Here is a 14,186-nt window from a genome sequence, read left to right as displayed (position 1 = left end):
GAGAACTGTCACAGATGCTACCATCGTTTAATAAGAAAAAACACATGTTCCCATCCCCCCAAACCGCCAACCCCCAAAGTTGCTGGACCCATAATACTACAAAAAGCAGCGAGTTAAGTTAAGCCAGTGTAAGCTTTAACTTTGTCCTAGTAAGAGATTTAATAGTGTTTTAATTATAGGAATTTCAATATTGTTTTTATCTATCTGAACAGTATTAAAACTGAGATTTTGCTTAGTATAAAATAATTTTACATTCCAAACTCATGTAGTGTTTCACTTTATTTGCATATATATATAAAAATTTGTAGTGGAAATGAAGGGCAGATTGTGACTCTAAACAGAAGACACCATCCTACTGTGTAGCCCATAGAGCTAGCTTAGCTTTTTATTTTACTCAGCAGTAACACAAGAAACCTACAGGCCTGTATTCTATAAGACACTGGCTTAAGCAAGTTAGCATAAGTAAAGTAGGTCTTGTGATTCTGTGTATAAGAAAGGTGACCATTTATATCACTGTTACCACTATTTCAGAATTTCCATAAGTCTTGTACAAAGTATGTCATGTAAGATACCAATAGAAAAGTTATGAATTGGCAAGTATGATTATCTTGTTTATATTCATGTATCATCTGTGTAGCTGAAGTTCTGAATATGAGTGAGTACTTGTATCTTACACATGTGTTGTATTTCTGGGTGACACCCCGCAGATAGATTTGCATCAGACAGCTAGACTAGACAGATATGTGTTGATGGCCCATTAAGGACACTCAGCTCACAATGGGCCATTGAAGAAATTCATGCCATCCAGTAAGTTTTTCTTGTGGACACCTCAGAAAGAATACAGGCAATGTCTGCCCTTGTGAGTCAGTAAAGCATGTAAGGACTTGTGATAAGGACATGTGACCCTGGACTCCATCTTGGTCCGATAATTTTCCATGCACCTGGACTGTGGGCTTTGTTTGGGACAGTAAATTTCCATGCACATGGCAAAGGATATAAAAGACCTCTGAGACACCTCCATTTTGCTTCTTTCCTACTCTAATTCGCTGGACTGTGGATTTACAACAAAAAGGAGCATCTTGAACTACGGACTGAGGATCTTCCAATCTTTTGGAAGTTACCAGACTTTACAAGCAAACAGTCTATTCATTCACCGCTACAGACCTGACATAAGGACTTTGCAATCATTTGTATGCATATGATCTATTAACCATTTATCATTCTCTTTTTTATTATTATTAAATCTTTAGTTAGTTTACTAAGGATTGACTGACAGCATGATATTTGGGCAAGATCTGAGATACATATTGACTTGGGGTATGTGTCTGATCCTTTGGGATTAGAAAGAACCTCACATATGGTAAAATGAGTTTTCGATAACCTCTCACTATATTAGATTGGCTTGTCTGGATGGGAGCCAAGTGCTGGAATGCCTAACGGGGACTGTGTTTGGCTTCTGGTTAACCAGTGTGGTACTGGCAGAAGCTCTTTTGTTACTGGTTTGGTGAATTTGATTATAGAATAAACCACCAGTTTTGGGGGACTGTCTGTCCTATTTCTTGCAGTCTGCCCTGAGTGTTGCACTCTCATTGTGGTCTAACCCAGGCACGTGGTCACAGGTCCATGACCCTTAGCATAGATAAAATGGCCCAACAGTTATCCTAGATTTTGGGGAACTGGGAATAGCTTGCTCAAGAGAAGGAGTTGGTACATAATGATACCAGGCAACCATAGGAACACTGAACTGATACTGGGATTGGGTATTTTAGGATAGAATCATTGGTAGATGTTTAATCACAAACCTGCTTTAGCAATAGGTGACATATATGATAATGAGTTAGAAGGCATTAATATGTTAACCTATATGATAAGGGCACCCCAATATTAGGAGGGTAAGGAAGTTAGATTTGGATATGGAAGACTGGGCATCTGAATGAATATTCATGATAGTGCCCAGAGAATATAATAACTAAGCCACCATGTAGCTGGGGTAAGCTTTCCATCACCGATAACAGCGAAGAGCTGAAGGGTCAATCACCAACCTTTGGGGTTCTGGACCATCAGATTCATTTGGCATGCCAGGGACAGGGCTGATCCTTTGTCTCTCACCATGTTGGATCATATTAAAGAAGTTCTGTATTAAAATCACAAATGAGTTTGATTCCCCAGAGTTTAAATTCCAGGGTATTACTAATGAAGAGGTCTCTTGGTTTTTGGTACTGTTTCTCTCCCTCTATGTATGAAACTTGCAAGCTGCTAATTGTGTTAGTACATTCTAAGACAGAGTCTGTTCTCAAAGCAATTCACAGAGAGAGAGAGACTCAAAGCAATACTCTAACAACAGAAACAGCACCCAGAGACTCCCCGCCCTTTTGTTGTATTAACAATTGTGATTAAAATAGAGATAGAGGATGTATGTGGATGGATGCTTGGTGTGGATAATAACTGAATGATCAGGGAGGTGCCAGCCTAAGAATCCAGTGTCCATTGGCTGAAGAAGGTGTCAAGTGGAAATAACCAGAGGACCCCCCCCCCCCCCCCGGAGGGCAGACTGGAATCCACCCAACAGCCTCAAGAATGGGAGAACCAAAGAACAAGATAACATCTTGGAGCTGTCAGGAATGTGCTATCTGCTGATTGATTCAGCAACAGCATGATGAAGCAATTCCCATAGACTGGCATAGGAAGAAATTCCTATAAAAATAGACTCTAAAAAGTGAGAACTTTGGGGTCTGATTCTGCAAACCAACTTCCAGGAGCATCAGATGAGCATCTGACAAGGCCCTGCTCCCTCCTCATGTCCAGGCCACCTGGCCAGTGGCTTGGCATGAGCAACTCTAAGGCTGGTAACTATGATAACAACCTTGCAGAACCTCTGTGTGTGTGTGTGTGAATGAATGTGAGAATAAATTTGAGATTGAATGGAATGTTATAGCTATAACTAACTGCTTACTATGATTCTTTCTGTATTCACAATAAATGTGGTATTTTGCCTTTTTCCCTTTAATAAGATCCTGCTGGTTTTTATTTTATTGGTACAACAACCACAAGGTTCCCAAGGAAGGATGAGAATATATACGAAGGATGTACATGAGCAAATGCAGGGAATGATACCAAAGATATCCCTAATAATGTGTTACTACTACTTGTGTATGTGGTTTGGAGCTTTGTCTTTACGGATTGTTTTAATAAAAGTGGCTAAGGCTTTGCTTTGCCTTCAGTGTGCTTTGCCATACATCCTGGGGTTCCCTACAAGATACTGAACTTGTTAGTTTTAATTCTGTGGAGCCTAATTCTGGGATGAGAACCCTATTATCTCCAGCTCATTAAATCAGTATCAATTGGCAATCAATACAATTGTTATTAATCATTAAAAAGGATCAGGCAACAACTATACATCATTCAATTAGTAGTATCAGATTCCTACAATGAGGGTCAGGTCAAAGGTTTATGAACCTGGTACCTTTTTCTCCTCCTTTACTTATCAATATTCAGAAAGCTAAATTCTTTAATATTCTTATTCTTTAATAAGCTAAATATAATAATCAAAATTTTGAATTAAGTTGGTTCCTCATTTGGGTCCAGTCCTAAAAAAGTATTGAACACCCACTTTTCAGGGAAGCCACTGTTGTCTTGAGGAATTTATGTCACTTCCCGAAAGGAAGGATACAAGCATTAAGCCCATAGCAAAATGTCAAGAAATTCCATCAAACAGGAGACAAAAATCATGAAAGAAATTTTCAAAAACCCTCAAAGAACAAAAAACAAAACAAAAAAATCACAGATCCCCACAAAATTACAGATGAAGTTAACCTTGTCCCACCTGACCTCTTGACACAAAAGAAAATCTCTGAAAACTTTTAAAGGTGCAGGAAAGAGAAAGGAATATCTCACCTCTTGCAAGCAGCAAGGACAACAACATGCAGAGCATCTGAGAGGTCTCTGCAGTGTTATCACTTCTTGACCCATATTGTCAATGATCCTAATGGTGAAAGATCGTGATGGTCCACAACAATTTCGAGTACAACAGTCATTTTCCTCTGCTGCAAAATATACTCTTTGCCCCAAGCTGTTTTTGATTTCATATTTGTTGTTAGTTTCAAAACCAGTAAGAACTGAAAATTAACAACATTAAAAAGGTATTCAGTTGATACACTAAATAAAAATATTAATAGAAATAGCAGAGGCCCCAATCAGGGTCAGGAACCCACTGTACTAATCCCTACATAAACATATAGGAAAACATGTCCCTTTCCCTGAAGATCTTACAATCTAATAAGGTTACTAACATATGGGGGGGGGGGAGGGGGAGGGAATCATAGAAGAGATACATACATATTTGCAATGTATTATTTTATTGTATTATTTTTTCGTTATGAATAAGTTGCTAACTTTTCCCATTTGCCCTTCAAAACTAATTAATGTGAATGGTGAGTTCTTTTAGATATTATGGCACAGCTGAGACTTACGGTATCTCAGGATGGAGAAGGCCTTATGATCAGTTCAGAAAGGGCATTCCACGGGTGAGATGCAACAGAGGTGTTTGTGTGAGAAGTGACAAATGAGCAGACAAAACATGCACCACTGTCACAGTGGATGTGGCAGTGGGGAGGAATGCAAAAAAGTAAAAAACAAAAGTAGACAGCGAGGGAGGGGTAGAGTTGTGAAGGGCCCTGACAATAAGAAAAAGAAGCTTTAAGTTGATGTGAAACAGCTGGAGCCAGTGGAGGGATCTGGAAAGTAGCACAATACTGTCAGAGGTGTAAACCAGCAAGATTATTTTAGCAGATGTGTTTTGAATGGACTGGAGGGGGAAAACATGCGTGGAAGGGAAGCCAATGAGTAGGTGGTTACCATAATTGAGATAGGAAATGATAAGGACCTGAACAAAAAACAACAGATCAATCTTAGAAATGTTATGGGATGAAAAAGCAGCAAGATTTGGGTGTAGCCTAGTTGTAGAGGGTAAGAGAGAAGGTGTCAACAACATCATCAATATTAAGGGCCTGAGTAACATCAGGATCATGATGTTGCCAAACATGGCAAAGAACAAGCAGAGTGGAAGGGATTTGGGAGAAAAGATCAGTTAGCTAGCAGCAAGACTTCCAGGAGGAGATGTCAGAGAGATAGGCCGAGATATAGGATTAGATTGAATTAGACAGGTCAGATGTAGCAAAGGAGATCTGTACAAATGACAGTTTGAAAATCACATGAATGAGTGAGATTAGATGTAAAGATTATACTTTTAAATTAGAAATTGTCACTTTTAAAAAAAAAATACAAATTGAAATATAAAAAAGTTCACATAAATTATATTTTAAGTTTGAGATACTGAAAGTAACCAATATTTTAAGAATCAGTGTCACCCCCTCTCGGCTCTCCAAAATGTACTATGGTAGAGAATTGATTAAAGATATAAAAGACAAAAAACAAATCAATAAAGACCCCATCTTTAAAAGGCAATGAATAAATGAAGAATTTCTATCATTAAATAAGACTGGTGTTTAACAGTCATGTATAATTACTTGATATAGGACCAAAGTCATTTAAAATATCTCCAGCATAATGATCTTCCATTTAGCAGTATAGCAAGGTACACACCTTCCAGAAGCTCAATCTGCTGATGAACTAATATCTGGTCAATCTGTTACAGTGGTAAAAAATAGTTTAGAATAGAAGTTAATAAATAAAAGTTATAATTAAATTTCAAAAATAAAATCTACAAGTATGTCGGTTTTTATTTTTCAAAAATTAGATTTCAGGACACAAAATTATGGATCAATTCATAATTTTAACATTAGATCATCTACATTAATTGTGCTTTAGAAATGGTCTCTCTCTCACACACATAGATGATCAAAGAGATCATTCAAACACTAACATTCCAATTTTGCGAGCTGATCTGTTGTGCACTACATCTAATTGAATATACTTGGAGGTGGAGAAAGGGAATGAATACTAGTGCTCAGAAAGAGTACCACATTGAAAGTCATGACGTCTGATGTGCTACTGATGACCATATGGTCATATAAGCTTTTGCCACACCATACTGCCCTTACCTAGGGTCACTATTTCTGATACAACAACGTACAATAGAACAATACCCATTCTCATTTAATCTTAAATTCTTGGCTAAAATTGCCAAATTGGGTGTCAATTAATGGTGGACACTTGTCTGCTAAAACTGGAACTATGCAGTGTTGTTGCAGCCATGTTGGTCCCAGGATATTAGAGAGACAAGGTGGGTGAGGTAACGCTTGTCTCTCTCCCCAACAGAAGTCGGTCCAATAAAAGATATTATCTCAGCCACCTTGCCTCTGTAAAACTGGGACTGACAGTACTTTTTCAAAATGGGCCACTGAGCAGCCATAAAATGGTAATATGCTTCAATTATGATGGTCCTGAGATAGATTTTTAACCTCTGACCTAAATGTAAATGGCTCTGTATCCCCAATACCAATCATGTAAGCCACTTGATTTCCCAAAGTAGATAAAAAGGTACTTAAATGCACAGGTATCTATTAGTTTTGTATTTTCATGGGAGTTTAAAACGGAGAAGAATATAGGTACCTGACTTAGGTATTCTAATCCGGGTGAACAGTTGAGAGTGGGAGGAGGTGCTGGAATCCAAGCTGCCCCACTGGTCCCAGAAGGCTGATTTTGGACTGGAGGGACCCCAGGTCCATATGGAGCTCCTGCTGGGTAACCCTGGAAGGCATAATTAGCTTGTTCTGGAGCATCTAGTTTGTGGCAAGATAAACAAAACACACACAATTCTGAAAAATCAGATATTAAAAACATAGTTTCAACACACCAACAAATACACTTCTGAAGTTCTAGCATTTTTAACTATTGAGAGTTTCATACTGAAACTACATTAGATAATTAGGCTTGGCAGAAATCAACTTATTTTATAATTTCAACAATATTGACATTTATTTTAAGCATTTTTAAATTATTAATAATTTACATTTTCACAGTTGTGCAAAATTATGGGTTGTAAGCTTTTTTTATTTTTATCTATTTAAATTTTTGGCAGTTGTGGGAAGTTATGGGGAGGTTAGACACTTACTTAAATGACAATAGTTGTTGAGATTCAAAAGTTAAAGCTTTATAACCATTAAAACATAAATTGAAAAACTCATGTCAAAATATACAGAGTAAACATCCTTAAATCAAACTCCAATAAGTTCTCAAGGAGCATTTTTCTTATTCTGCCTATCTGCACATTTCTATTATTATAGATGGAAATATTTTGTCATCAGTTTGTGTGCATAGGGTAAAACTGATGTTTAATAATAAAAATCTAATACTTCCAAGCTCACCCATAATTCAGTTCAGTGATCCTCAAACTCTGAAAGCTGGAGAGCCACTACAACAGCAAAGTGAGTAGCCAGGAATCACAAAGCTGCAAACTGATGCCGTCACTCTGTTGTAACTTTCACATCATGATAATGAATCACATCAACAGGTCATTATTTACCACTGCAACTCCAGGGCTCAAACTTCACAGTAACGTCAAAGACACTGCTTAACTATTTTTTTGTGGCTCTTTGACTGACATAGTAGCTCCCCTCTCCCTATCTTCCTTCTGGCTGTTTGCAGCATAGACAGGTCACTATTCTCTCTCCTTTCTAAAAAGCTGATTCTCTCTCTCTCCGTCTTCCAGCACAGCAACAACCTGTATCGGTATAACTACATCTGTACAAGAGTCATTGTATGGCTTCAACTATATTGGTATACTTAAAGCAATATAACTTACGTGTAGACAAGGTCATAGAGTAAACAGGACTTACAGGGAAGCCACCAGAGGATAGAACACTGACAGGGACTCAACAGACCTAGCTTCTATTCCCAGCTCTGCCACTGGCCTGCCTGGGTGACCTTGGGCAAGTCACTTCACCTCCCTGTGCTTTAGGTTCCCCATCAGTAAAATGGGGATGATACTGACCTTCTTTGTAAAACAGTTTGACATCTACTGATGTAAAGTGCTACACAAGAGCTAGATATTTTTATTATAATAAGACAAAATATCTGGAACCAGATATTTTACACCCTTCACACTAATATGAAAAGAAACCCCTCTCCCACACATACAAATTTCATATAGTAAGATATCTATAAATAATCTACAAATTAAATGTAATAAAAATGAAGCTGCTCATTTGATCTCATCATTACAATTTAAAAGTAATATACAGCAAATGAAAATAGAGTATATTTGAACATGGAGAGGTATTTGATAAATGACTGTCATACTGCCATGTTGTGAATAGCAATTTGAGAACTTTTAGAAAAAGATTTTCTATAGTTACTTATTTTCACTTATTTTAGAGATAGTGTGTCTCTAGAAAAATCAGTCTGCAGCTTTCAAGCACGTACTATACTCTCTCTATATATTTAATTAATTTTGTCTAAATAAAGAGTGTCAAGAAGTTTGTCATACTGTTAATTCATACACAGAAATAATTAAATAACTGCATACTGATTTTAGCTATATTAAATGAACTATCTCCCATTTACTTTATTTGCCCACACAGAACTCAGTATAAAATTAGATTCAAGTCACGCTGTTTAACACTTAGCATTGTGATAGGCCCACTAGATGGCGTACACAGTATATATTTATGTTCATGGATTAAGATCTCTCTCTAAAAAAAAAAGGAGGACTTGTGGCACCTTAGCCCTGGTCTACACTAGGACTTTAGGTCGAATTTAGCAGCGTTAAATCGATGTAAACCTGCACCCGTCCACACAATGAAGCCCTTTATTTCGACTTAAAGGGCTCTTAAAATCGATTTCCTTACTCCACCCCTGACAAGTGGATTAGCGCTTAAATCGACGTTGCCGGCTCGAATTTGGGGTACTGTGGACACAATTCGATGGTATTGGCCTCCGGGAGCTATCCCAGAGTGCTCCATTATGACCGCTCTGGACAGCACTCTCAACTCAGATGCACTGGCCAGGTAGACAGGAAAAGAACCGCGAACTTTTGAATCTCATTTCCTGTTTGGCCAGCGTGGCAAGCTGCAGGTGACCATGCAGAGCTCATCAGCACAGGTGACCATGATGGAGTCCCAGAATCGCAAAAGAGCTCCAGCATGGACCGAACGGGAGGTACGGGATCTGATCGCTGTTTGGGGAGAGGAATCCGTGCTATCAGAACTCCGTTCCAGTTTTCGAAATGCCAAAACCTTTGTCAAAATCTCCCAGGGCATGAAGGACAGAGGCCATAACAGGGACCCGAAGCAGTGCCATGTGAAACTGAAGGAGCTGAGGCAAGCCTACCAGAAAACCAGAGAGGCGAACAGCCGCTCTGGGTCAGAGCCCCAAACATGCCGCTTCTATGATGAGCTGAATGCCATTTTAGGGGGTTCAGCCACCACTACCCCAGCCGTGTTGTTTGACTCCTTCAATGGAGATGGAGGCAATACGGAAGCAGGTTTTGGGGACGAAGAAGATGATGATGAGGAGGAGGTTGTAGATAGCTCACAGCAAGCAAGCGGAGAAACCGGTTTTCCTGACAGCCAGGAACTGTTTCTCACCCTAGACCTGGAGCCAGTACCCCCCGAACCCACCCAAGGCTGCCTCCTGGACCCAGCAGGCGGAGAAGGGACCTCTGGTGAGTGTACCTTTTAAAATACTATACATGGTTTAAAAGCAAGCATGTGAAAGGATTACTTTGCCCTGGCATTTGCGGTTCTCCTAGATGTAGTCCTAAAGCCTTTGCAAAAGGTTTCTGGGGAGGGCAGCCTTATTGCGTCCTTCATGGTAGGACACTACCACTCCAGGCCAGTAACACGTACTCGGGAATCATTGTAGAACAAAGCATTGCAGTGTATGTTTGCTGGCATTCAGACAACATCCGTTCTTTATCTCTCTGTGTTATCCTCAGGAGAGTGAGATATAATTCATGGTCACCTGGTTGAAATAGAGTGCTTTTCTTCAGGGGACACTCAGAGGAGCCCATTCCTGCTGGGCTGTTTGCCTGTGGCTAAACAGAAATGTTCCCCGCTGTTAGCCACAGGGAGGGGGGAAGGTTGAGGGGGTAGTCACGCGGTGGGAGGAGGCAAAATGCGACCTTGTAACGAAAGCACATGTGCTATGTATGTAATGTTAACAGCAAGGTTTACCGTGAAAGAGTGTAGCCACTGTTTTATAAAATGTGTCTTTTTAAATACCGCTGTCCCTTTTTTTTTCCTCCACCAGCTGCATGTGTTTCAATGATCACAGGATCTTCTCCTTCCCAGAGGCTAGTGAAGCTTAGAAAGAAAAAAAAATGCACTCGCGATGAAATGTTCTCCGAGCTGTCCTCCCACACTGACAGAGCACAGACGAATGCGTGGAGGCAAATAATGTCAGAGTGCAGGAAAGCACAAAATGACCGGGAGGAGAGGTGGCGGGCTGAAGAGAGGGCTGAAGCTCAAATGTGGCGGCAGCGTGATGAGAGGAGGCAGGATTCAATGCTGAGGCTGCTGCAGGACCAAACCAGTATGCTCCAGTGTATGGTTGAGCTGCAGCAAAGGCAGCTGGAGCACAGACTGCCACTGCAGCCCCTCTGTAACCAACCGCCCTCCTCCCCAAGTTCCATAGCCTCCACACCCAGACGCCCAAGAACGCGGTGGGGGGGCCTCCGGCCAACCAGCCACTCCACCACAGAGGATTGCCCAAAAAAAAGAAGGCTGTCATTCAATAAATTTTAAAGTTGTAAACTTTTAAAGTGCTGTGCTTAAAGTGCTGTGTGGCATTTTCCTTCCCTCCTCCACCACCCCTCCTGGGCTACCTTGGTAGTCATCCCCCTATTTGTGTGATGAATGAATAAAGAATGCATGAATGTGAAGCAACAATGACTTTATTGCCTCTGCAAGCGGTGATTGAAGGGAGGAGGGGCGGGTGGTTAGCTTACAGGGAAGTAGAGTGAACCAAGGGGCGGGGGGTTTCATCAAGGAGAAACAAACAGAACTTTCACACCGTAGCCTGGCCAGTCATGAAACTGGTTTTCAAAGCTTCTCTGATGCGTACTGCGCCCTCCTGTGCTCTTCTAACCGCCCTGGTGTCTGGCTGCGCGTAACCAGCAGCCAGGCGATTTGCCTCAACCTCCCACCCCGCCATAAACGTCTCCCCCTTACTCTCACAGATATTGTGGAGCACACAGCAAGCAGTAATAACAGTGGGAATATTGGTTTCGCTGAGGTCTAAGCGAGTCAGTAAACTGCGCCAGCGCGCCTTTAAACATCCAAATGCACATTCTACCACCATTCTGCACTTGCTCAGCCTGTAGTTGAACAGCTCCTGACTACTGTCCAGGCTGCCCGTGTACGGCTTCATGAGCCATGGCATTAAGGGGTAGGCTGGGTCCCCAAGGATACATATAGGCATTTCAACATCCCCAACAGTTATTTTCTGGTCTGGGAATAAAGTCCCTTCCTGCAGCTTTTGAAACAGACCAGAGTTCCTGAAGATGCAAGCATCATGCACCTTTCCCGGCCATCCCACGTTGATGTTGGTGAAACGTCCCTTGTGATCCACCAGAGCTTGCTGCACTATCGAAAAGTACCCCTTGCGGTTTATGTACTCGGCGGCTTGGTGCTCCGGTGCCAAGATGGGGCTATAGACGGAACCCATATCCCCACCACAGTTAGGGAATCCCATTGCAGCAAAGCCATCCACTATGACCTGAACATTTCCCAGGGTCACTACCCTTGATATCAGCAGATCTTTGATTGCGTGGGCTACTTGCATCACAGCAGCCCCCACAGTAGATTTGCCCACTCCAAATTGATTCCCAACTGACCAGTAGCTGTCTGGCGTTGCAAGTTTCCACAGGGCTATCGCCACTCGCTTCTCAACTGTGAGGGCTGCTCTCATCTTGGTATTCATGCGCCTCAGGGCAGGGGAAAGCAAGTCACAAAGTTCCATGAAAGTGCCCTTACGCATGCGAAAGTTTCGCAGCCACTGGGAATCGTCCCAGACCTGCAACACTATGCGGTCCCACCAGTCTGTGCTTGTTTCCCGAGCCCAGAATCGGCGTTCCACAGCATGAACCTGCCCCATTAGCACCATGATGCATGCATTGGCAGGGCCCATGCTTTCAGAGAAATCTGTGTCCATGTCCTGATCACTCACGTGACCGCGCTGACGTCGCTTCCTCGCCTGGTATCGCTTTGCCAGGTTCTGGTGCTGCATATACTGCTGGATAATGCGTGTGGTGGTTAATGTGCTCCTAATTGCCAAAGTGAGCTGAGCGGCCTCCATGCTTGCCTTGGTATGGCGTCCGCACAGAAAAAAGGCGCGGAACGATTGTCTGCCGTTGCTCTGACAGAGGGAGGAGCGACTGACGACACGGCTTACAGGGTTGGCTTCAGGGAGCTAAAATCAACAAAGTGGGTGTCTTTACATCAAGGAGTATTTCAGGCAGGACTTCACGGAGGGTTCCAATAAGAAATGGTGCACCTAAGTTATCGTTCTTATTGGAACAAGGAGGTTAGCCTGGCTAGATTTACATGGCTAGATTTACCTCGCTGCACCTTCTCTGTGAGTGACTGCAGTGTGACCTAGAGGAATGAGTCCCCTAGACAGGGGAGGAGGCAAATGAGTACAAAACAAATCTGGTCTATTTCTTGTTTTGACCCACTCCATCTATCTTTTACATCTTTGGCTGGCAGCAGACGGTGCAGAAGGACTGCATGCCATCCACATCTCATGGCTGCTCGGCAGAAGATGGTACAGTACGACTGCTAGCCATCCTCATCTCTTGCCTGCCTGGCAGAAGATGGTACAATACGACTACTAGCAATCCTCATCTCTTGCCTGCCTGGCAGAAGATGGTACAGTACGACTGCTAGCAGTCCATATCGCCTGCCCGCTCACCATAAGACGGTTCAATAGGACTGACTGCAGGACTAAAGAGAATGACCTGGTCAAGTCACTCCAAATTTAGTCCCTGCGCCCATGTCTGCCCAGGCGCTCCCAGCCGACGTGGCCAGGAGCACCTCGGACACGACGAGGACGACTACCAATCGTATTGCACCGTCTGCTGCCAGAAGGCAATGGGTTGCTGCTACTGTGCAGCAAAGCCGTACCGCGTCTGCCAGCACCCAGGAGACATAGGGTGACGGTTACCTGAGCGGGCTCCATGCTTGCCGTGGTATGGCGTCTGCACAGGTAACTCAGGAAAAAAGGCGCGAAACGATTGTCTGCCCTTGCTTTCATGGAGGGAGGGAGGGAACGGGGGCCTGACAATATGTACCCAGAACCACCCGCAACAATGTTTTAGCCCCATCAGGCATTGGGATCTCAACCCAGAATTCCAATGGGCAGCGGAGACTGCGGGAACTGTGGGATAGCTACCCACAGTGCAACGCTCCGGAAGTCGACTCTAGCCTCGGTACTGTGGAAGCACTCCGCCGAGTTAATGCACTTAGAGCATTTTCTGTGGGGACACACACACTCGAATATATAAAACCGATTTCTAAAAAACCGACTTCTATAAATTCGACCTTATTCCGTAGTGTAGACATACCCTTTGAGACTAACCAATTTATTTGAGCATAAGCTTTCGTGAGCTACAGCTCACTTCATCGGATGCATTCAGTGGAAAATACAGAGTGAGTGCATCCGATGAAGTGAGCTGTAGCTCACGAAAGCTTTTGCTCAAATAAATTGGTTAGTCTCTAAGGTGCCACAAGTACTACTTTTCTTTTTGCGGATACAGACTAACACGGCTGCTACTCTGAAACCTAAGATCTCTCTGTATCTGTAATATAAATTCTATACTACCAGAGGAATGTGTTATCTATAGCAGTGCTGGTAGTATATAAAATTTATTTATAAAGATTAAAATTGAACAAATGTGTACAATGTTCATGGAAGTTATATGTAAGAACTAAAGAAGATTCAAATTTAGCATGAATTCAACATCAAGCTGGTACAAGTTTCTCCACCTACAGAAAGTAAAAAGTTTAAGCTTCCTCCTCTACAATGAAGCAAGCATTATACTGAAACTATAAAGAATGTTCATGCAGTTATTCACGCACTCTAACATTTGCAAGAGATATTACCACAAACACAGCCTTAGTAATGGCTGGTCCACCCAAATGTTTTGCACAGCTTTTTATAGGATTTGAAAAGGGCATCTTTTCCAGTGAAACTGGATTACACTACAGCAAATAGCAAATAATTACAGT

The 14,186-nt window shown here is 42.1% G+C and overlaps 1 protein-coding gene across 3 annotated transcripts in view; it reads right to left on the bottom strand.

The window, feature by feature from the left end:
* Positions 1-14,186, bottom strand: part of LOC140917284 (phospholipid scramblase 1) — a 55,688-nt gene that overhangs the window by 21,243 nt on the left and 20,259 nt on the right. For all 3 annotated transcript variants that reach the window (XM_073359740.1, XM_073359741.1, XM_073359739.2), the window contains exons 4-6: positions 6,571-6,740; positions 5,602-5,644; positions 3,895-4,115 (exon numbers count right to left, since the gene is read on the bottom strand). In XM_073359740.1, the coding sequence (XP_073215841.1) occupies positions 3,895-4,115; positions 5,602-5,644; positions 6,571-6,740 (434 nt within the window). The remainder of the gene's footprint in view (positions 1-3,894; positions 4,116-5,601; positions 5,645-6,570; positions 6,741-14,186) is intronic.

Source organism: Lepidochelys kempii, chromosome 9, assembly GCF_965140285.1.
Source record: "Lepidochelys kempii isolate rLepKem1 chromosome 9, rLepKem1.hap1, whole genome shotgun sequence".
Classification (NCBI taxonomy): Eukaryota; Metazoa; Chordata; order Testudines; family Cheloniidae; genus Lepidochelys; species Lepidochelys kempii.
Note: the sequence above shows the minus strand (reverse complement) of the source record. Positions and strands in the feature narration are given on the sequence as shown.